The sequence below is a fragment of the Haliotis asinina genome, chromosome 9, assembly GCF_037392515.1.
Source record: "Haliotis asinina isolate JCU_RB_2024 chromosome 9, JCU_Hal_asi_v2, whole genome shotgun sequence".
NCBI classification, from domain to species: Eukaryota; Metazoa; Mollusca; class Gastropoda; order Lepetellida; family Haliotidae; genus Haliotis; species Haliotis asinina.
Window position 1 is genome coordinate 39,297,745 of NC_090288.1, and position 22,921 is coordinate 39,320,665.

General features: G+C 41.1%; 1 protein-coding gene across 1 annotated transcript; it reads right to left on the reverse strand.

Moving 5' to 3' along the window:
- Positions 1–859: 859 nt before the first annotated feature.
- Positions 860–1,642, reverse strand: LOC137295634 (uncharacterized). The gene is made up of 2 exons (XM_067827088.1): positions 1,134–1,642; positions 860–1,043 (listed from the first exon to the last, which is right to left on the reverse strand). Exons 1-2 carry the CDS (start codon positions 1,640–1,642, stop codon positions 860–862), a joined length of 693 nt encoding a protein of 230 aa, XP_067683189.1.
- Positions 1,643–22,921: the final 21,279 nt, after the last annotated feature.

The following is a 22,921-nucleotide window of genomic DNA, read 5'->3' on the forward strand; positions in this document are numbered from 1 at the left end:
TAAATCCACGAGCATGCGCTGAGAAACCTAGACATAAGCGGGGTTTGGGCCCAGGGGGCGCAACTCTGCACGGCTAGTTGCGGCGCCTTGGATAAATGGGCCACAGACACAGCGAAGACAAGATACAAGTTTAAACATTACGAACATTTATTATGTCGTCATAAAAGTAGGGTGTGACGTAATACACCATAACACAATAACATGATTACACAGCTCCATACAGTGGTATAACAGTAAATAGTGTACCAAGGCTTGATATATACACATATGTAGATTGGTGCTCTTCGACATAAACAATGTATAACAGTACAAGTGCTTTCGAGTTTCTGGGAGCTCCAGTTTGATTTGATAAGTGACTTTGAAACGTATAACGTCACTTTATAAAACTATCGCATAAAAGAACATTGCGACGTGTTTGCTTAATGTGGGATGAAAGTCCGAAGTGATGTAAGTCAAAGACGTGTACCACTTTAGTGAAACCCACTGTCATCGTGTCCTGGTACAACTAAGGGGGTAACTATGGTAAACGTAAGGCGAGACCTTGGTATATCCATTTCATAATAGTACACTATGTTACATCCTCAGTAGATATATTTAATATATCACTTGAAAACACCAAGGCAATGTACAATACAACGTTTTTATCTCATTTCCCATTGTCAGAACAATTTATGAGCGTTCTGAAAATTAACCCGCTGTTGTGACCTTTGTACATAAAATGTGTATATTTGTAGTAAAATGGCAATTCACTGTAACAATCCTTTTTTTTGAAGTATGAAATAATAGTTAAATAAAACATTCAAGCAACACATCTAGCATGATGTTAGCACTAGGGAGGGTAACCCAACGATGGCTAAAGTCACTTCTCCAGTAGTTGAGGCTTGTTGTCGAGCACCATGTACATGACATCGTTGATGTAGTTCATCAGTCGGCTGTTCTCTTCCTGCACCTGTCGGAGTTTGTTCTTCATCTTCTGGTGCATCACGTCAAGCGCGTTGACTTTGGATGCTGTCGCGGATGGGGATTTTGTCTCTGTGTCGTTGACTTTGGATGCTGTCGCGGATGGGGATTTTGCCTCTGTGTCGTTGACTTTGGATGTTGTCGCGGATGGGGATTTTGTCTCTGTGTCGTCTTCATCTGGTAGATCACTCAGGTTGACCTTTCTAGTATGGATGACACAAGTCTCCTCCCAGTCCTCAGTCCACACCACCGTAGTTTCACGACGTCGAGGATGTTGGATACTTAGGCTGACAGTTTCAGGACTGCCGTGAGTCAGCTTCTCCCGGAGCGCCCTGTTCTCGAGACGTAGTCGTTCAATCTCAGCCTCCATCAAAGTCGTCTCGGGACATTCCAACTGAAAACACCCACCACCGTGGATGTAAGAGCTGTAGTGTTCGTCAATAGAACATATGGAAGATCCGATACCAGATGAAAGGGACAGCTTGGAAGTCGATCCCATGGCTGACTCGATGGCGGATTCATCCTCGTCGATTCCAGAAGACGCTCTTTTCCGATACCTGCACTTGCGCACACACGACTTCCCGTCGTCCTTGACCTCTCGAGCAGGATCCTCGGCTTTCTTCGACAGATATGTAAGTATTAACTTCAGCGCAACGACGGCATATCCAAGTATCTTCGCCATGATGAACTTCAAACAGAAGGATCAGCATCCGCCCATCATGTCATATATACCCTCTCGGGTGAAAGGACGCCTCCACTCACCAACATGGCATCGGTCTCCCCTTTACTCAGTGGTGATTAGGTGCACAGTAAGCTGTAATTAGCGGACGGCAGGCCGTCTCATTTGTACGACATGTACTCAGGTCGCCTGTCAATTCTTCTTGTTTTCTCAACAAATTGAGGCCAGTGTCTCCATTCTGTGGCAAGTTGTGATTACTAATGGTTCACAAAACGGCTACTTCCCTGAAACATAAACATGGCCGTCATTTAATTAGACACGGAATTACCCAGCTCCTACTCACGAAATAGTTCGTCAGAACAAACAGTATTTCTAAGGTTTTGAGCGGTCTGTGGCTATTATGAGCGACATAAGAAAAATCTGACTGAAGTTGACCTTGGTAGCACAAATATTCTAAGTGGAAAAATAACCGCCATAACTGATTGTGTCAAAAACCAACAGTTTGGATAAAGAGATTAAAACACATAATCTGATGTTTAAGCCAGATTAGGGGTTTAAACACGATATAATAGTATGTTGTTATCTCACAAGATTCATACAAACACATGAAAGGTCAAGAAAAACAATAATCCCAACGTTACACAGCAGATTAACATGTTCATTACACCTGTGGGTAATTAGTTAACAGGTACGTAAACTGTCCACGTTGACCCATATTAGCCTCCACTGATCGGCGTTTGGGCATAGGTGTTGCTTTTTCGAACGTCAAATAGACCGACACGATGTGTATAGGACCACAGACTGGCAGTGTTATTTCTGTAATCCGTATGGATTTCCATTAAGTTGGGGAACATCAATACTAAGTGGAAGCCATCTTCGGATTAGTGCGGGTTTCGAACTCCGTGTTCATCTTAAATTTCGACGATGAAGCCACGTCTAAAGCACTTGTCTGACATACGGAAAAATTTATTCAATAAATGAAATCTCGGTAAACAGACATTACGGGTATGTAAATACCCCTCGATACAAATATATACGTAACACAAAATAAATTTATCAACACTGATAAACACACTTAAAAGTCACAATAATAAGTAACAGTATAATAGTAAATAAACAATATATGATATAGGTGGAAATCAACCAGAGAGACGTGTTACCGTTGTCTCCATTAAGGAATTATTCATTAAGACAGTTACACATCGTGAGGGTTGTGGGTTAACGATATACTATGTTTCAGTATAGATTCTGCAAGCTAGACAACAGTATAAGAATCTTTGCCTAAACGTCGCATCATGTTATAATATGGAAGTTGGCATCCATACAGAACCAATCGAACAACCTTGCAAAACGTTAGATTAGCTGGCAAAATGTGACCGTTACGCACTTGGTTTAAACATATTTATATTCATAAAAATGAACTGGGATTAATGTGCAAGCTTTGGAGCTTATGTTAACGTTAACACAGCTGTCATACAACAAATAATACCAAAGGAACTAAAGGGTCTTAGAGAATGATAATGCCCAAAATGTATTTCCTCGTTGCTTAGTGTTTGATTCAAACGTATATTAAAAAAGAATAGGGCGTTGTAAACAAGCTGTGATGACTTGATCAAATTAAATTTAACAGTCATTCACTGTGGGAAAGTGTTTATGTACCACTGATGATAAGCGGGCAGATTTTTTGTGAATCATTTCTGACTATTCATTTCAGTACCCATTCCAATAGTCGGGCCGTAATTTCAAGATATTTGAATTATCGCGGAGGTTTCGCTAGCGTTAACCACAGGAAGCGAGTTTATGTCAAACCCTTACATTTATAAATAATATGATCTGAATTCATGATATTTGCATATATAATGAATATTTGAATATTCATCAACTTTATCTGTAAAAACAAAAACAAAACAAAAAAAACCAAACCAGTATGCCTCGCCACGAGTGTAGTTTTACGGCATTGTTAGCGTTTGGTTTAGCAGTACCGCGAAGTGGAACATCCAGAAATGGGCTTCACACATTGTATTCATATGGGGAATCGAACCCATGTCTTCGGCATGAGGAGCGAACGCTTTAACCACTAGGCCCCCGCGGTAAAGTGGTTTTGACTGGAGTGAAGTACTTATATAAGTAGGATTTGTGACAGAAGACGTAACAATGTCTAACATCACAATAACATGTGGATTTATTAAGTGCATCTAACTACAGAGGCGCAGCTAGCTTTGGACTCATTTTTCATGACAAATAAGTGCAGAGGAAAGACCGACAAATACCTCTTACAAGCTCCGTTGTACCAAGTAGGGGTGAGGGCGGTCAAGTCCATACATGACCTTGACCTTCAGACTGAACCTGCAAAACGGGTCAGACTGACCCGTTAGAGTTAACATTGCCTCGTCGTTGTAATATTAAATGACCACTGAATGTAATAACTTGCTCATTGGAGCTCCCATTGAGCTCTGACTTGTTCCTATCTACATACCAGGAAAATACATCGTATTCCATTATCAAAAAAGCACAAACAAACAGACCTGGTCATATTTTGGAGTTTTGATATACATCCTTCGATTGACATTTTAGAAGGTGGGAAGCACAAAACCGACAAAATGTAAAGATAAACACTTTATTTCGCAACTTTTTGATACAAATTCTGGTACTGTTGTGTTTGTTTATATTGAACACCTATTGTCCTGGGGATATTTTGTCCTTGTGCTTTGGCTTCGGGTGTTTTGACTTCAGGGTGTGTTCCCACTAACACCATGCATAAATGCATTGGCGTTCCAACCCTTTGTCCAGTGTAACGCCATTGTTGGTAATGTTTGTTGATAGTTCTACTGTTACGTAGTCACGTCACAATGACTATTACCAGAAGATTAGGGGATTCCCTTAAAACGATTCTCACAATCAGCAAGTTCACATACGTAGTTCTTTTCCATGTTCTAAATGTCGATTTAAGTCTAAAATAACATCCGAAATGGTTGAATTATCCGTTTGTACACTTAAAATATTTATGGATTCCAAAAGGAATATTTACTGAGAAAACTACGTGAGCTTGAATCATAGGGTGCTATTGTATTGGCCTTTATAATATATTACATGCTAATGAGTCATTCTGGGGGTGAGGGATCAGATTATAATTTGTTAGTAAAATGTGTTCACTTTGAGCAAGTTCAAGACGTATGTGACACATTAACTGTGAGAGAGACAGTATTCACGTTGAGATGTGTGACAGGTATTACACAAACACACTGAACTAGCTATACAGGTGTATGAGACACATGTACATAACATACACAGTATTCCCCTGGAGATATCTCAGCACTTGAGTAACACAGGTATGACAGCGTTCACCTTGAGGTAGCACTACACGTGTGTGTGACATAGATATGACACAGACAGTGTTGACCTTGGGGTAGCTATACAGACATTACACAAACTGTTCTCGAGTTAGCTATACAACTTGGTGTGACAGGTATGACACAAACTGAGTTCACCTTGAGCAAGGTATAAATGTATGTGACACATGTATGACCGAAACTGCGTTCACAGTGCTAGTTATACAGATTTGTGTGACACAGGTATGACACAAGATATATTCGCTTCGCGCGTGCGTGTGTGTGTGTGACTGACACAGGTATAACACAAACTGTGTTCACCTTAAGCTAAATATGCAGGTATGACTGACGAATTGCCTTTGCAATTAGGTTATCATTTTTACGAACTGATGACACACCGATTACTTGTCAGTATCATACCTATGCCTGAGGACAATGGTAAATGTCATCTATCAGTTTGTCTGAAGCTATTGTTCGTGTCGAACATTTACCCTTTGCCGTAGGTCTTATCCTCCTGCGTGCTAGGCATAAGTTATCACAAACTATACTCAGCACTATCAGCTGCCACAGAACTGTAGTCTCATATGGACTGTAGCTAGCTGTAGAAGTGAGTCTACATGACTCGCCATGGGGTGCGTTTAGATTATTTTGGGTATGTTAAACCGTTGGTAAATCACATAATGTGACAGCAATGCAGTTTAATAGGATACTAAACGACTCTCCGTGTAATACCATTTTCATTAAACGAGTTAATGATTTGGATTCAATCGAGGGAAAGCTTTAACGAGTTTAATAAAAATGGTACTTCACGGAAGCGAGTTAAGTATTCTGTTTATTACTCGCCAACATAAATTGACAGAAACTGCCTGCAGTGTGAGGACACTCAGCTTTCCACGAGTCAAGCAAGGTCTAGTAGAATTGCAACAGCGACATTAGCATTGTGACGTCACAAGTTTGAACCATTTTGACGTCGTGCGTATTATACTAGTGTAATACTGACGTAAAAATATTACACTGCAGTATCTCTACCTGGCGAGTAATAATGACTGCTATACCCTTGGGGTCCCCATCTCCCTGTGTGTGTAGTTATAACTCACTGAACCCAGATTTGGGTGGTGGTCACATTGTGAACACATTTATACTTACGGTATCAACCACAAGCTGTTCAGCGTTGATAATTAGTGGCGGTCGTTATAAGATATTCACTTCGTCCACACTGGTAGTGCAGATCGTTGCCAGACTATACAGAAAACCAAGTCCTTCTATCTCTGTGGACGTGTGTAGGAAACGAGGATATGAATACAGACTATTAAAAAGGAAATTTTTACCGTATTTCCTCCTACAGACGCCCCAATCTACATTGCCGTATATTTCAGAGGACACCGATGCACGACCTAGGGCATTTGGCGATAACACGTCCGCCAGTAAGAGTTCCGCCCGTAACCCCCACCCCAGTCAAAAGCCAAGACTACAAACTGTCATGCATCCCTCACGATAAATATACAATCAGTAAACTAGAACAGGTACATATGAACCCCCACCCCAAACAACAACCAAGGGAGTTATTTCAGTGATGGAATATTACACCGGGGAAGGTGGAAATATTAAATGTAAAGGAACGAGGAACGAGGAACGAGGAACGAGGAACGAGCTGCAGTCTTTCCATCATGTAGGTTATAAAAGAATTCCGATCGGTCCCGCCATGTTTGACTGATGGCCAGGATTATGGTTACCCTATACTAACCCTTACTTAATTCACTTTAGGTTGCTATTAGTTATAACACATGTCTTTAATTAATAAGAGTAATACACAAGTTTATGAATTCAAGTGGCCGAACGACTGGAAGTCTTGCCAAAATTCGCTAAATAATTTGCGACCTGTGCATGTTTTTACAATGAAACAATTTATGCCGAACAATGTAATCGCTTTCAAAAGAAATTGACACGCTTCAAATCAATCGACAAGCTTGTCATCAATACGTGGCATGGCTTTGACTTAAGAATTAATCTTATAACACTTACCATGTAGATCATCACGCCGTAACAGATATATCCACAGACAAGTAGTCGCACAGTTTCAGACGTCTAATCATCTAACAAATGGAATGTGCGTATTCTTCATGACTACAGAGGTACTACCACTGTCCTAGAACTGTCTAACTCGTGCATGACCTTGAGCCAGACATGTCCGTCTTCAACAGAAAGTTGTAGGCGCTGATTATTCAGGTCAGAGGCTGCCCCAACAAGTTGTGTCGGCAATTATCGTGTTCATCTGTCCCACCTGTGTTATGTAATCGTAGATGAATGTAAGCAATCGGCGGGGCACCCGCGCAGCACGACACTGGCAAGTTGTCATTCATTGAAATCAATTGAAATGACAAGCCTGGTTTGTTTCGAGTCCTTGAAAGCTGACAGGTTCCCTCATTTGTCACTTCGTAGTGGTGGTGATAGGGATGAGTCGTCACGCTATATTGATATACAGGCGATACTGACATATTGGACATACTAAATAATCATTATTGTTTTTTTCCTCATGCATACTGATTCAAACAGTTAGGATTGTAATAAAGTATTAGCGTTCCTCTCAAACCGCACGCTCAGTCTTCAGTAAAAAAAGATGATTCTAAAATATCTATGGTCTTAATATTTGTGTTCCATAGATACTGAATATTTAAATTGTGAAACAAACAAATTACTGACGTAACATGGGGGCATTGTTTACAAGTTAATTTGTATAGGTGTTCTTTTTGGAATTACATGAACGTTTGTTTTCCCCATTGTCGTCTTCTATATTATTTATTGGCCGAGAATTGTCAAGATCTAAATGGAGCCATGATTAACCACGACAGCATTACTTTATACATTATAATCACAACAAGTTAGTTCTCTTACTTATTTATAATAAGTCAGGCGGGAAATCACGGCTGCGGGAGACCACGTGACAGTTCGATCTGCCTCTGACAAAGAAAGTGTTCCACAAGGTTAACCAGTTGCCTGCAATTTGCTCTGCAGAATTCGACTGTCCTGCGTTCTCTTCTATGATCGGTTCTTAGCCAGCGTGCATACCAAACACGCGCCAGTGTGTTTCACTGAAGTGGCAAAAAATGTAATGTAGCGAATAATATTACTCCAAGCGACTCTGACCCTGATTCACTCTCCAACACAGGTTAGCCAAAATGCTATTGCCGACAGGCACAGACAAAGATGGGCATGGCGTCTATTTATCCTGTGGGTGACTGCTAAATATTTTGATAAGTATTACTTGTTGTTCTCATTTCTAAACACTTCGTTTATGTGGTACAGCAGAGCTCATATCTGTATATGGTCTCTGGTTACAGAATTTCAGTGATCCATTTTTGTAATGGCGATCTTTTGGATGAAAGAGGCGACAGCTCTCATTTTGCTTTGTTGTAAGGGACGGTCCAACGTCTCTTTTGGATTAACAGTTTTGACTCTCTTGGATACTGTTGAACAGCTTCGAGATTCACACTATTCGTTTAGAGCATCATAGCTTGCAATTTTGGTTCCTTGTCTGTTATCACTACTTTGTCATGTGTGCGCAATGGAATATTTCGGCCGAGACTGGTTATTCTCAACACCATTCATATGTTACATTCTTTGATCATTTCACAATACTGAAGAATTTTCTTATCCCATAGGCACTTAATAAAATACAAGTGAAGGATCTGTGTATGTATTTACTGAGACCCTCGGCCGAAGGTTTTAGAGAACACGTGTAATTAGTCACACACAGCTTTAACACAACAGTGATTGACACCTAGAAGGGTGTCAGATGTTGACTCATAGTGGATAATCAGAGCAGCTTGAGATGATCCCGTACGGCTTACGAGCGAACATGTTAACCCGACTGCTGGGACATCATATGAGTGAGTTTAGTGTTTTAGTGTGCCAGCAATATCTCTGCGGGTGACATATAAATGGGCTTAATTTGAGGAATAAAGCCCTTGTCTTAAGCGTGATGAGTGAAAGATTCAACTGCCATCCATCCTCACATCATAACGCAGTATAACATATCACAAACACATGTAAATATCAGTTAGAGATAACACATGCCGCTTACCTGTTGTACATGAACACTAAATCTATTCCACTGGAACGATCGATATGGCGGATTGTCGCTCAATCATGTACAAACACTATTTTTAAACAATGCACATTGCAAACATCTCGCTGAATAAATCTTATATTATAGTTGAATGTTATATTGCTAAACGATGACTCGTTGCATTGCATATCCTGTGTGTAGGTATTGCATATGAAAGGACACAGATATTTATAACAAAAACAATGTCCAGATATGCATAGTGCCAGAATTACGTAGTGCTTATTCAAGATTACTGATTTGCATGAAGAAATTATTAAAGGCAATCATAGGTTATAATATATTTTATATTTTACAATTGGGGCTCCGAGTCCAAACTGTCAGACTGCTGTGTTGTTTCGAAGTCCTTTTGAAGTGCACAATAGGTGTTAATAAAACTGTCAACAAAATTGATATATTTACCGGTCAGTCTGGGAGTGAGTGAATGAGTTTAGTTTTAAACCGCACTCAGCAATATTCCAGCTTATGGCGGCTGTCTGTAAATAATAGAGTCTGGACCAGGCAATCCAGTGATGAACAGCATGGTCATATACGCAATTGGGATACGATAACATGTGTCAACCAAGCATGAGAACCTAACCACCCTATGTGTCGCCTCTTACGACTTACACGTGTGCTGAAGATCAATTTTAATCCGGATCTTCACGGGTGTACCAACGTGAAACATATTTTACAACTTGACAGATTTTACCAGGTTAGCAGTAGAACATGCATGCAATGAATTGTCTGATCCAGTCCTTCAAAGGGATATTGAGTTTGTACGGTTTGTAGCTCTTATTTCAGAGCTATTACAGCTGTTACACAGTGGGTTGGTAGTCTACTGGTTAAGTGTTTGCTTTTCACGCCTAAAACCCTGGTTCGATTCCCCACATGGATACAATGTGTGAAGCCCATTTCTAATGTCTCCCGCCGTGATTGCGTTGGGATATTGTTGAAAAGCGGCGTAAAAACATTCTCACTGACCCATGCAGTTGTTAAAAAAGATGTAAGCGTTATAGTGAAGGGGTTTCTCACCCAACTAAGGTCTAAGGCCAAGAACTACTTCAATGTAACACGCGAACAGTGTACATTGTTGACATGTCAGAATACGGAAAACATCAGCGCTTAATGGACTGCACTCAGTCAACCAATCGGTTGTCATGTCTCTTACAAAGTTGGAACATAATATATTGATTATGGGCGCCCTTGGTGAATTGTACTCGGAGTCAAAATCCAGATCTGTGCCAGGTTTAAGTTAATCCAATAAAGCTGAATTTCTGAGCAACGTGGTTCTTGAGAAGCATATGTAGAAGTTGGTATTCAACTATAAGACAAAATATTATGGTTGTCAACTTCCTTTTGTTGAATACAGAATGTTTCAGGGTTTTTCTTGCCCCATAGTCGAGTAGATGAGGAGACGAGAGAGATCTTATTTCCCGCCATGTCGGGGAACCTTCTCCATGTGTAATTAAGTCATAAACATAAACAAGAGTAATGAGAGCGTGACAAAGCCGGCCAGCTCGTTCGGGATGACTAGCTGTCAATGCACAATACAAAGGCAATTACCTAAGGGGTGAGAGTCATACATAACAATAGTAATTAAATAAGGGAATCATATACAAGTCACATCTACTTGTTAATTTGCCCTTGGAATTGAATGTGTTCACTGGGGCAATGGTAGTCTTGACTGGGCTGCAGTGACACATTTCAGCTGTCTTTTTAGAACACATGAACGTAAGAAGGGATAAGAAACCATATGAATGTCTACAGCTGTATCTATTGTAAATGTGAACAACTTTCAAATAGTAGTAGTCCGGAATAGGAGGTTTCCGGTCTAATAGGGTCTAACTTTGGACAGAATTAGGCAACATACATACAACTTCCAGAGAGAATATCAAGTCGTCGTCCAATGTTGTTGGCCTACAGAACTGATCATGGCTTGGTTCAATGAACTGTTCCCCCTTGTGTGTACCCGAGGCGCCTTCCTGGCAAATTTATAGGTTTGTGTCATCTGGGTTCAGATTAATGTAGGTCTCGTGTCACGATCTGTTTTAGTGAAAGCATTTCCCCGAAGGGACTTCTTGTCAATATGGAGTCGCGAAATCTCAGCTCCAAACGATCAGACTCGAAGAAAAACAATGGTTTATGGCTCTTGTCATAACAAAATGGAACTGTGACGACAGTGTTTGGAAGTCGATGCGATGGAGCATTGCTTATGTGTGGTGTCTGATCTTTTGCAGAATACTTTATCAAACACTGCTTACGCGCCATTCTTGAACGTACGGATTTGAGTTTTCAGCTTCACAAATGCTCTCGCTACAGAAATGATCATCAAATTATCATGTAATGAATATAGACAGACACACCCACCCACCCACACCCGCCCACACCCACACATACACATGTATGTTAATGGATGCACGCAAGCATGCAAGCAGACACACACACATATATGCACTTAATTTGACATGACACAATTTTGTTTGCGTTTGTGCGTGCGTGCGTGCATCCATTAAATTGGCATCTTCCAATTTATGAAACTTATGTGGGTATTTACAGATAAGTACAATGTTTAAGTGTGATATTTATCCTCCATTGTTCTTTATGGTTTACGTGGCAGTGTTACACATGTCAATAATGCATTTGAATACACTTTTGCCCCAGAGTCTCTCACATAATTACATAATCATCTTAAACACAATATCATAACAATTAAGGTGTCCCATCTATGAATGCCTGCATAAGACATCCACGGCACAGAAAGATGGTCTATCCACCATAGAAAGAACTGGAAGAGAACCCTCGGGTATCATGCTGATTGGTTACAACAAAGCTACTGTTGTGGTGGTATGGGAAAAAGGTCGCGGTATGACATGACATCTTTGACTATTCCAGCCAGTTGGGTGTCACTTCCATCTTTCTTGGAGACGTCCTGGTGAAAACACACAGGCGTTATACCGGTTTCCTGGTGATGTCCCTTTTAAATTTCAGTGTAGTGAGTGAGTGAGTTTGCTTTAACGCCGCATTTAGCAATATTCCAGCGATATCACGGCGGGGGACACAAGAAAATGGGCTTCACACATTGTACCCATATGGAGAATCGAACCCGGGTTTCCGGCGTGACGAGCGAACGCTTTAACCATTAGGCTACCCCACCGCCCCAAATTTCAGTGTAAAAACACATGATGGTGAAAAAACAATAGTGTGGCCAAATGAAATGCAACAGGAGGAAATATGTACACTTTTATTCATACAACAGTTTACTTCCCAGTAGCAAAATGTATGGGGTTTCCATAGAAAAGTGGTGAAATATGTACAATTTTATTTACACACATGATAACAATTATTACCTCTCAAGCAGAGAGGACTGTTGGGAAAGAATTTTTTCCACGAATGCGTTGATGTACATTTTAAGATGTGAATTGTCATCTTGTTGCCGTTTAATGATGTTAATCAGATCTTCGATGTTCTTGTTCTCGGTCTGGTTCCTTTTGACACACACCGTGCGAGCTGGTGACTCAGTTTCGGGGATTCGTTGGACATCTGATACACTCAAGGACATCCACCTCCTTCTCACGATGTGCATACGCGGCACGGTGTCCATTGATGGCCATTTTTCTGAATTGAAAACTTCGTCAACATCAGTGACTGTGGAAACAACGTCAACACTCCGTAACATACTACGTCTCCTTTTCGTCAGTTTAAATGGCAACACGTTTAATGGTTGTAGTAACTGGGATTCCACATCTACCTTTCTTCCTTGTCTTCCGTCTTTGCCTGTAGCAGTGAAGACATCTTCAACGCTGAGAGACATTCTCCTTCTCGTGTTCAATGGACAGGCATCCATAGATCTTGTAACAACGCCAGACATGTGGTCAGGATCTTCTTTGTTCCTCTTCACCATCTCCATGTGTAGACGTCGATTCTCCTCTCTCAATCTTTCAAGAAGCTGTTTTTGTTCCTCTAGAACCAAAGTTTGTTCTTCTCCGGGAACATCGTATTCGGCATAGGTCCAACTTGGTTCATATAGCCGTGAAAATTCACTAAAGTCTGTCGTCAAAGCAGAGTAATGGGTGCCATTTCAGACCATATGTCCTGTGAAGGACTCTCTTATTAAAGCTTGATAAAACTTGTGTACTAATGCTGCTTGATACTCAATCTCATGAAGTAACGTTTGTTGTGATAGCAATCTCTAGTTGTGAATGATCTATCCATTGATCAGCAACCTCTCAATAAAAGCCTATTCGTCGTGATGCCGGGCGAGGGACACTGAAATGTTATCAAAACACACGCGTTATGGAGGATTAAGTTTAACGTTAAGCCGGAATTGATGAATACAAGGGACTGTCATGATCAGATGTTTCGATCCCACTCACTGGCAGGTATGTAATATCACTAAATGTCACATGTCGCACTCCCTTCACCAGACCCATATATATAGAAATTACATGCAAAGCTTACAAATGACGTTAAACTTGTACGTAGTCGAAGAATCTCCAACAGTTGGTGTCACCGTCCGTCTCTATTTACGAAAAAAAAACATTTATTAAATTACAAACTCTGTCGAGTAGATTAACCATATTGTTAGAAAAACTACAGACGACTAACATTGATTGCATACCAAATAGCAGCTTTTACTTCGAATCAGACAGAGCGAAAGACACAGGGCCTCGAGTTCTTGTTGCTCCATAACCTGGTGAATAATAGAATCATGCCAGTTGCACAATGTCTTATACAGTGGAAGCTGTCTTACACGGACCCTAAGTAACTCGGTTTTCTATATAATTCGGACCGAATTGTTGGTCCCGGCAGAAGTTAACTAAGTTATCATTACATGTAGGCTAACTAATTCGGACTTCATGTAACTCGGATTTCGGAAAATCTCCGCCCTTCAAGGTAAATGTAATGAAGGTATCAGTCAATTCTCCTAATTACATTATGTCGTCTTTGTTCAACTGAGCCATAGCGCACCAGAATCTTCCCATAATAACGGGCACAGATAATCTTGTGATGTTTCCGTCAGCGTGCCAGGCAGTGTGAATTATACCTTCATGAGATTAGTGATGTTGAGCACAATCTGTTGTACAAACACCTGGAGAAGCGAACCTGTTGTCTACCTGAGACTTGCAACATATGTTGCAATGTTTCTAAACGGCATTGTGTAATCATACCTGAGACTTCTCTAGAATTACACCTCATTATACACCTCTGATTGTCAGGTGTAAAGATGCCAGTGGCACTTAGCGTCGTTTCACATGATTCGTTCCCTCTTGAGTGTATATATTTACATAGATACAAGGAATATCCAGTTTGTACTGAAATCATCATGGCAAAGTTATCTGATCGTTATCGTTCTTCTGAATCTAATCCTGTTTCTTTTCTGAAGAAGAGTGCCAAAACTCCAAATCACAAAACCAAGGATGGTCTGCACAAACGCTCTTCACCAAAATGCGTACCTTCAGCAGATGAGTGTGATCCCACGGACAATTCCTTCACCTCTATGACCTCCACATCCATTCTCACTGTGTCATAGTGTTTGTGATATACCAGATTTTGTTTCTCGTTCTTGGGGTGGGTTCATGTCTCTCATTCATGTACAGGGTGCGTGAAACCTCGTTAATCCGGAATCCCCTCCTTCCAGACCATTACTACAGGGGACCACAACATCTATAATTATAGGAAGCATTGCTACAAACGTATGCCCAAACCCCAAACCCGAGTTATACATGCCCTCTATCTAGTAGAGGGTCAAGTTATTAGCTTGTCACATTTACAGACACCCATTTGTACATACGTATTTGGTCATGTTGGACCACGGTATCACCTTCTCTATTCACCCAATGAATAGGGCTAACAAAGAGCAGTTTGTAATGTTTGGAATGTATAGACTATTCTTAATGAAGCCTCATGAATATTCATATTTGTATCAAAACGAGGCTAAACGGGACAAGGACACATTCGCACACTGGCGACAGATCTCAATCTGTACTTCCTGGTTTCAAATTTCCTTTGAACGGCACATTACGAAACTGCCCAATAGACCAGGAAAATCGCGGAGGAATGGGAAAGGGCTACTAATACTTTTCTGAAGCATAGCCAAGGACTGAAGGCCGGGTAATTACTGTTCTTCAAAACACATGACGACGAGTCGTATGACCCACATGTCTAGGTTAATGTTTACGATTTTGCGCTGCAGTTATGAAGGGAAACTACTCTAAAGTCACGATACTGAAAATATTAACAAGGAAACTCATTCTCGTTTACTATATCAACATAGGAACAAAGCAAAAGACTCGGGGTATGCACTTCCGCATGGGAGTGGCGTTGTTATTTCTGGAGGTGGGTGATCGAGATTATATAATTAACATTATGCAGATCAAGAGAGCGCTCCTTGAATGGATTCGGCCCAAACAAAATTGTATTATTTATGCGATACAATTATTTGGTACTTATTCAGTTTAAAACGATTTGTCCTATCGAATCCTATGTAGATACAGGGTATTTATTCATGCATTTATTTTCAGTTGTACCCACCGGTGGTGGCGATGTGCACATATCATAGCTCATACGACTGCATGCATGTTACAATAACAGGGGGAAAACAAATCGCGACATCATCATTGAGAAAACATTTATTTCAGTCAACACGAGTGGGTAAACAGTTCCAGCTAATCGGTGCCAGTGTCTGAAATGATGTAATACTGTGAAATGTTCAATCAAGTTTTATCATGATACATGAATTTACAAACTCTAAGCTTTTCAAGTTTTGTGTTCAGTTCTTCGGGCTTGTCAACCGTTTCCTTGAACTGCCTCTCCTGTTTATGCAATTTGTGATGGAGTTGTTATGTAGGACTTGGGGTCAGTGACTGCTGTATCACTCTCTGCTTCACTTTAATATAAACACTGTTAAAGCATAACTATTATTTCTCTGACCACACAAACAATACATATTTCTCTGGAATTACAAATGTACATCAAGGAATATCAGTATTCTTATATGTAAACATAGCATATAAGTCAAAGTTCAGTTGCCTTATATACTTTAAAACCAGGTCAGCTGGCAAAAATAAATTAATATGATCTGTCATTCTTACTGTACCTGATATGGTGACTGGTGGACTGTGGGGGTTCCTCAGCTGGTGACATGCTCTCTGACTCTTGATCAGTAGCATCTGAAATTAATGTTTAAACAATAAATATATTTCAGTTGTTGATTGTCTAGTAATGTTTCCTGCACATGTGCCCCTAATTAAAATCTTGCATAGTGAACAGTTTGTACATTTCACGTCGACATTTAGACTAGGCCACATGCCGTAATTCTTACGTACTCACTATGAATAATCTCAGGATCTAACGGGATCTCTCAGTATTTTCGTCAACCACTGCCTTCTTGTGATCTTATCCATGGGAATACGGTAGTTCCATATCGTAAAATCATCACGGGCATCACTCCGACACAAAGGGAGACAGCAGTAATCTTTCCTTTCCTATGTGACCATTTTCAAGGTTGGGTCGACCTATTTTAGCCTCGCTTTCGATTTGACCTCGAGGTCATGCATATTGGCTAAGAATGGTCTATAGTGGCTCCCAAGAAAGATGTCACGTGCATGATATATTTGAGATTACGTTCTCAGTAAAGTGCAGATTAAAATATTTGCTTGACTAAGTCCCATATGGGATTCGAACCCAGACTACTTTGGATAGCAGTATGCAGGAAAGTACTGTTCAAATACTTAGTTGATCCATTTACTACTGAATGCTACGATAAATTACCATATTCTTTGTACAGCATATTGCAGTGGGCCATTGTACTGATTGATTCAGTGGCCGAATCGGCCCTAAAACCTAAAAGGCAAAGCAAAAGAGAACGCATCTCGCCCACACAAAATGTGCTGAAGCTAGTACTTCAAGGCAAGGCAAGGCGAGGCGAGGCGAGGCGAGGCGAGGCTGATAAATCTTTTAGAAGTCATCTCATGATTACCGGGACAAGAGATCGGTGGATGATGTGACTAGTATTTTCCTAGCTACCTGTACACCCGAACAATCTGTTCTGGCTAGTCTGATAATGGCTAGTATAAACCAAAGACGTTGCACAAATGTTTGGTATATTTCCCAGATGTTCAGTATAGTGAAATACCACACGGAAAAACACCATATATGCCTATGTGAGAAAAATGTTCTTAAATTGTGAATGCAAGCTCACGTAATTGATGGAAACAAAGACAAACCAAATTTAGTTTTTCACCTTTTATTTTGTTGTCAAAATAGTGGCTTTGTGACCATAATTCATTGACATTCACACACAACTTGATGTTATAAGATTCTATTGGAACTTATTTACCAGAGCTCTGTGTTTTGAAGGGTATGCCGGTACTTTCTCAGGCCTTACTGGATTATTGCTGACTAAGGCATTTAACAACAAATAATCAAAAGACAAATTACGGGCTACCATACATCATCCCGCTTTGTACATCAAACATAGTTTGGAATGAGAAGTTTCCAGATTACCGGTGTCCAGACTACTAGTATTAAAGAAACAATGCAAAGAACCACTGATACATACCCGAACATCTTCGACACACTCTACCCACACAGAGTCCGTAAAAAGAGCACTAGCTATGCGACAATATGACAACTGGACAAATTTCCCGTAGTACGAGTGATAATCGCGAAATCTGCCCAGAACGTAAGAATTGTTTACATTTGTCACTTGTCGCCTGCACTACGACTCAAGCGTATTTGAACGATTTATATAGACAGTATATTGTCTAATACTGAATCAGTGGAGCATTGAACTGTTCAAGTTGAATCTAGTATATTGTCAGCACTAGGTATACCAGGCATGGAGGTGCTCTTGGGTTTCACTTTTCCAGTAAGCTCGGCCTGGTTTCGAGCACCATGTACATGACGTCGTTGATATAATTCTGCAATCGGTTGTTTTCTTCCTTTTTCTTTTCCAGTTCGTGTTTGAGGTTCAGGTTCTCCTGCACTACGCCGTGTATGTTGTAGTCTTCTGACGTCGTTGGTTGCAGGGTGCTCCTCATCGCCGGGGCCTCTGACAGGCACACGTGGCTTCTTCTCGGCTTCACTGGTTTCTGGGACAATTTTTCTCGAAGCGTCTTGTTTTCAATACGGAGTCTCTCGATCTCCTCTTCCAACGGACACAATTCATGGGACTCAAACACTTCTTCTACATGTCTTGATGTACTATGGGAGTCGGTCGAACAAATGGAAGATCCCATTCCTGACGATAGAGAGAGTTTGGACGCGGAGGTCATAGAAGAGAACGAGTTGTCAGCGCTGACACTCTTGTTCGCAATAATGCCTTTGGTTCTACGAATTGGAGTTCTGCCACTCTTCTTCAGAAGCAGCAGGATGAACTTCAGAACAACGATGACGACCGCCTTTGCCATGATGGTTTCTCTGTTGACTGGTTATTCCAGTGATGTTGATTTCAAGTTTTACGCCGGCTTCTGGCTGATGCCAATGTCGTATGGTTATGCCATCTCTTTGTGAATATAACATATATACACCAGCTGTTAAAAAGATCATCTCAAACCACGCTAAATGTCACCGTCATCGTACTTACACCCTAGTAATTAAAGATATATAGGTGTAATTACGGTGGTTAGACGACAAGTGCTCTACGTTGACCCGTGACCTCCACGTGTTTATACAACAGACCATGGTCAGCATCCCCAATCACAGCAGTGGTGATCTTAATGCATCCATCAGATGCATCCCATGTCTGTTGTTATGAGAAGATTCCGGTACACAATGGCTTAAGAGCACAGTGATAAGGTAAAGTAATTAGAGGATTGGACTGACACCTCCACCTTCCTCAGCTTGCTTGAAAAGAAGACACCTTTGACTTAAATGGTGGCTAATTGCAATTGTGGGACTCATAAGGCAAGAATAATTACTTTATAAGTTCTTGATATGTTAGTAAATCGCACATTTTGTAAGCCCTTCATGTTCTACACCACTGTTATCGCCAGAGGAGGACGCGACACTGAACATGAATAATATCCTTTGTATCAGTTAACATTTCAAACTGAAAGCTTGAAGAGGCTTTCCAGAAGCTGTTCCCCATTTTCAGTGACTGAGAAAATGTTAAGACATACATTTATTAAAAACATTTTTGAAAATATTCAACTGTAATGAAATGACTGTTCATTATTCTATATTATGCCATTTTTAAATTTAGAAAGATAATAACATAATTTGTGGGGTTTTCCTTAATCGCTGTTAAACCATTGACAGGATAATATCAAAGTCTGCATGATTTGAGACCCGTGAAGGTCCCGGGGTAGAATAAGCCTTCAGCAATCCTTGCTTGCCATAAAAGGCGACTATGCATGTCGTAAGAGGCGACTAACGGGATCGGATGGTCAGGCTCACTGACTTGGTTAACACATGTCATCGGTTCCCAATTGCGCAGATCGATGCTAATGTTCTTGATCACTGTATTGCCTGGTCCAGACTCGATTATTTACAGACCGCCGCCACATAGCTGGAATATTGCTGAGTGCGGCGTAAAAATAAACTAACTCACTCACTCACTGTATGATTTGACACGTGATTAGATGTGTTGTCAAAGGTCAGTTCACAAATTCAGTATCATGTCTGTCCACCCGTGGCGTTGATGCTGACTTTACAACTGTGACTGAGAGCGACTAAAGAACACTTGTCACAACACGGGCGACACGTGGACGGGCATTTGTTGAAGCGTGTCTCAAACGCCTAGTGATCTCATTCCTGTATCGTAGACTTGTCACATTGCCATTGACAATGATACGTTGTGCGCCACCACACTGTCGACGGTGAACATGCACGCGTCAGCATTCCGTTCACCACGCCGTTCTGTACACCTTGCCCTGCCACCTGAGCTGTCCAGATGAAATCTCGACCCATTAGTGAACAAAAGAACCAATGTTTGTCTGCACCAGGCAAGGCGTGCCTGTCGGTGACGTTGGACCAACATTGGACGTTTTGCAGGCCGTCGATGCATGCCTAGTAACTGGGGATGTTTATTGGCATCATTGATTTTTAGCGTTCGTAATAAGTTGCAACTACATTGTTGCTATTAAAACAATAAAGGTTGGACACAAAGTTTGCATTTATCATCTCTCTTCCACTATTAGAGAGAGAGAGACTCATATTTATATATGTATATGTGTCTGGGTGCTTGGGTGCGTGCACCCCCGAAAATGGCATGAAAGTTGAAAGTTTGTGGGTATTTGAGGATACGGACAATGTTTTAGTGTGATATTTACCCTTCATTGTTCTTTGTGATCTACGTAGCTGTGTCATAATTTCAATAACGCATTTGAACACACTTTTGCCCAAGAGTCACTCACCCAGAACACAGCACCATAACATTTAAGAAGTCCCATCTATAAATGCATTCATAAGGCATCTCCGCCATAGACAGACGTTCCCAGGGTGATTTACCCGACATGAAGACAGGGTTTGGGGAGAAACCTTGTTTACAGCAAACCTACTGCTGTAGTGGTATTGACTGGTATGTGAATTAGATCACGGTATGAAATGATATCTTTGACTATTCAATTATCCGGGGTCCCTTGCTTTGGAGACTTCAGGGTAAACACACAGACATAATGGTAAAAACACCCCTCGAGCAACAAAGGCTCTTCAGAAATTTTACTCAGAAATGAGCCATACAGGGACCCCTTCGACATAGTTTTCGGAGACGTCAGGGTGAAACCATATAGTAATATTTGCCTGACAAACTACAACACTATAGGACTAATTATGTACAATTTTATTTACATACAGTGATTACAATTACCTCTCAAGCAAAGAGGGCTGTTGGGAAAGAATTTTCCCCATAAAAGAGTTTATGTACATTTTAAGATGTGAATTTTCATCTTGTTGCCGTTTTATGATTCGGATCAGATCTCCGATGTTCTTGTTCTCAGTCATGTCCCTTTGGACAACCCCAGTGTGAACTGTGGACACAGTTTCGGGGATCCGTTGGACATCTGATACACTCAAGGACATCCACCTCCTTCTCACGATGTGTATACGCGGCACGGTGTCCATTGATGGCCATTTTTCTGAGTTGAAAACTTCGTCAACATCTTTGTCACTAACTGTGGAAACATCGTCAACACTCCGGAACATACTACGTCTCCTTTTCGTCAGTTGAAGTGGCAACACATCTAATGGTTGTAGCACCTGGGATTCCAAATCTAACTTTCTTCCTTGTCTTCCGTCTTTGTCTGTAGCAGTGAAGATATCTTCAACGCTTACAGACATTCTCCTTCTCGTGTTCAATGGACAGGCATCCCTAGATCTTGTAACAACGCCAGACATGTGGTCAGGATCTTCTTTGTTCCTCTTCACCATCTCCATGTGTAGACGTCGATTCTCCTCTCTCAATCTTTCAAGAAGCTGTTTTTGTTCCTCCAGATTCAAAGTTTGTTCTTCTCCGGGAACATCATATTCGGCATAGGTCCCAAATTCGCTATTTTGGATGTTTGTGACGTTCGACACATCAGAATGAACAGACGAAACTTCATTACTAAAGTTGACATCTCTTCTTGAATGTTCTCCAACTGGGGACGATGTTCTTCTTTGATTCGGCAATCCTGATCGTTTTGCCTTTGCTCTTCTGTTGGATTTTTCGTTATTGGAGCGAAGAAAGTACAAGACGATTTTCAATATCATCTTAACACAGTAAGTCACAAATCCGGCCATTGTCAATCCTTAGCTGGTAATGTGAATTTTGACGAGAGCATAGCCCCTCTTGGTTCTTATAACCATGGAAGTTCACCGAAAGCAGAGTGATTGGTGTCATCTCAGGTAGTGTTCGATTTATCCATTGATATGTAATCTCTCAACAAAAGAAGCCAATTCGTCATAGTGCCGGGAGACACCCAAATCACTTTAAATCAAAGTCCATTATCAAAACACAAACGTTAGGAAGGATTAAGTATAATGTTAAGCTGGAATTAGAGAATAAAAGGAAACAGATAGATGCAGCAATTACACCTCCTGAGACTGACCACAATCTGTTGTACAAACACGTGGAGATGACGGGACGCATAGAGCACCTATTGTCTAACTGAGATGGACACCGTTCCGTTAATTAAGTCCAATTATAAGCCTCTAATTATGCTGGAGTAAAGATGGTTCAGCGTGGAGGAGATCCTTTTACTCTAGGGGGAATATATACATACATTCACAAAGTTAGAAGGAATAACCAGTCATTGTCATCGTATCTTGCTGCTTCTGAAGAGGAGTGGTAAAAAATGAACCCACAGAACCAAGGATGGTCTGCACAAACGCCCTTCGCGGAAATGCATATCTTTAACAGATGTGAGTGACAACACAGACAATTCATTCACCTCTATGGCCTCCACATAAAAACTCTCTCTGTCATCAGGAATCGGATCTTCTATTCGTTCGACCGACTCACACAACACCCCAAGCCATGTAGAAGAAGTGTTTTTGAGTCCTCCGAAGTCTGTTCACTGGAAGATGAGATCGAGTAACTCCGTACTCAAAACCAGACTCAGAAAAAAGCTGTCACAGCAACCAGTGGAGCCGAGAAGAGACCCTCTTACCAGAAAGGAAGGACGTCACTGTCCCAGGCGATGAGCAGCACCCCACGACCAGCGACGTCAGAAGACGACGACATACACGACATTGTTCAGGAAAAACTGAAGCTCAAACTGGAAGTGGAAAAGGAAGAAAAACAGACGATTGCATAACTACAGCAACGACGTCTTGTACATGGTGCTCGAAACCAGGCCGAGCTTTCTGGAAAAGCGAAACCCAGACCCAACCCCTCCCCCGTCTGGGTTCTAAGACAATTCCCACCCG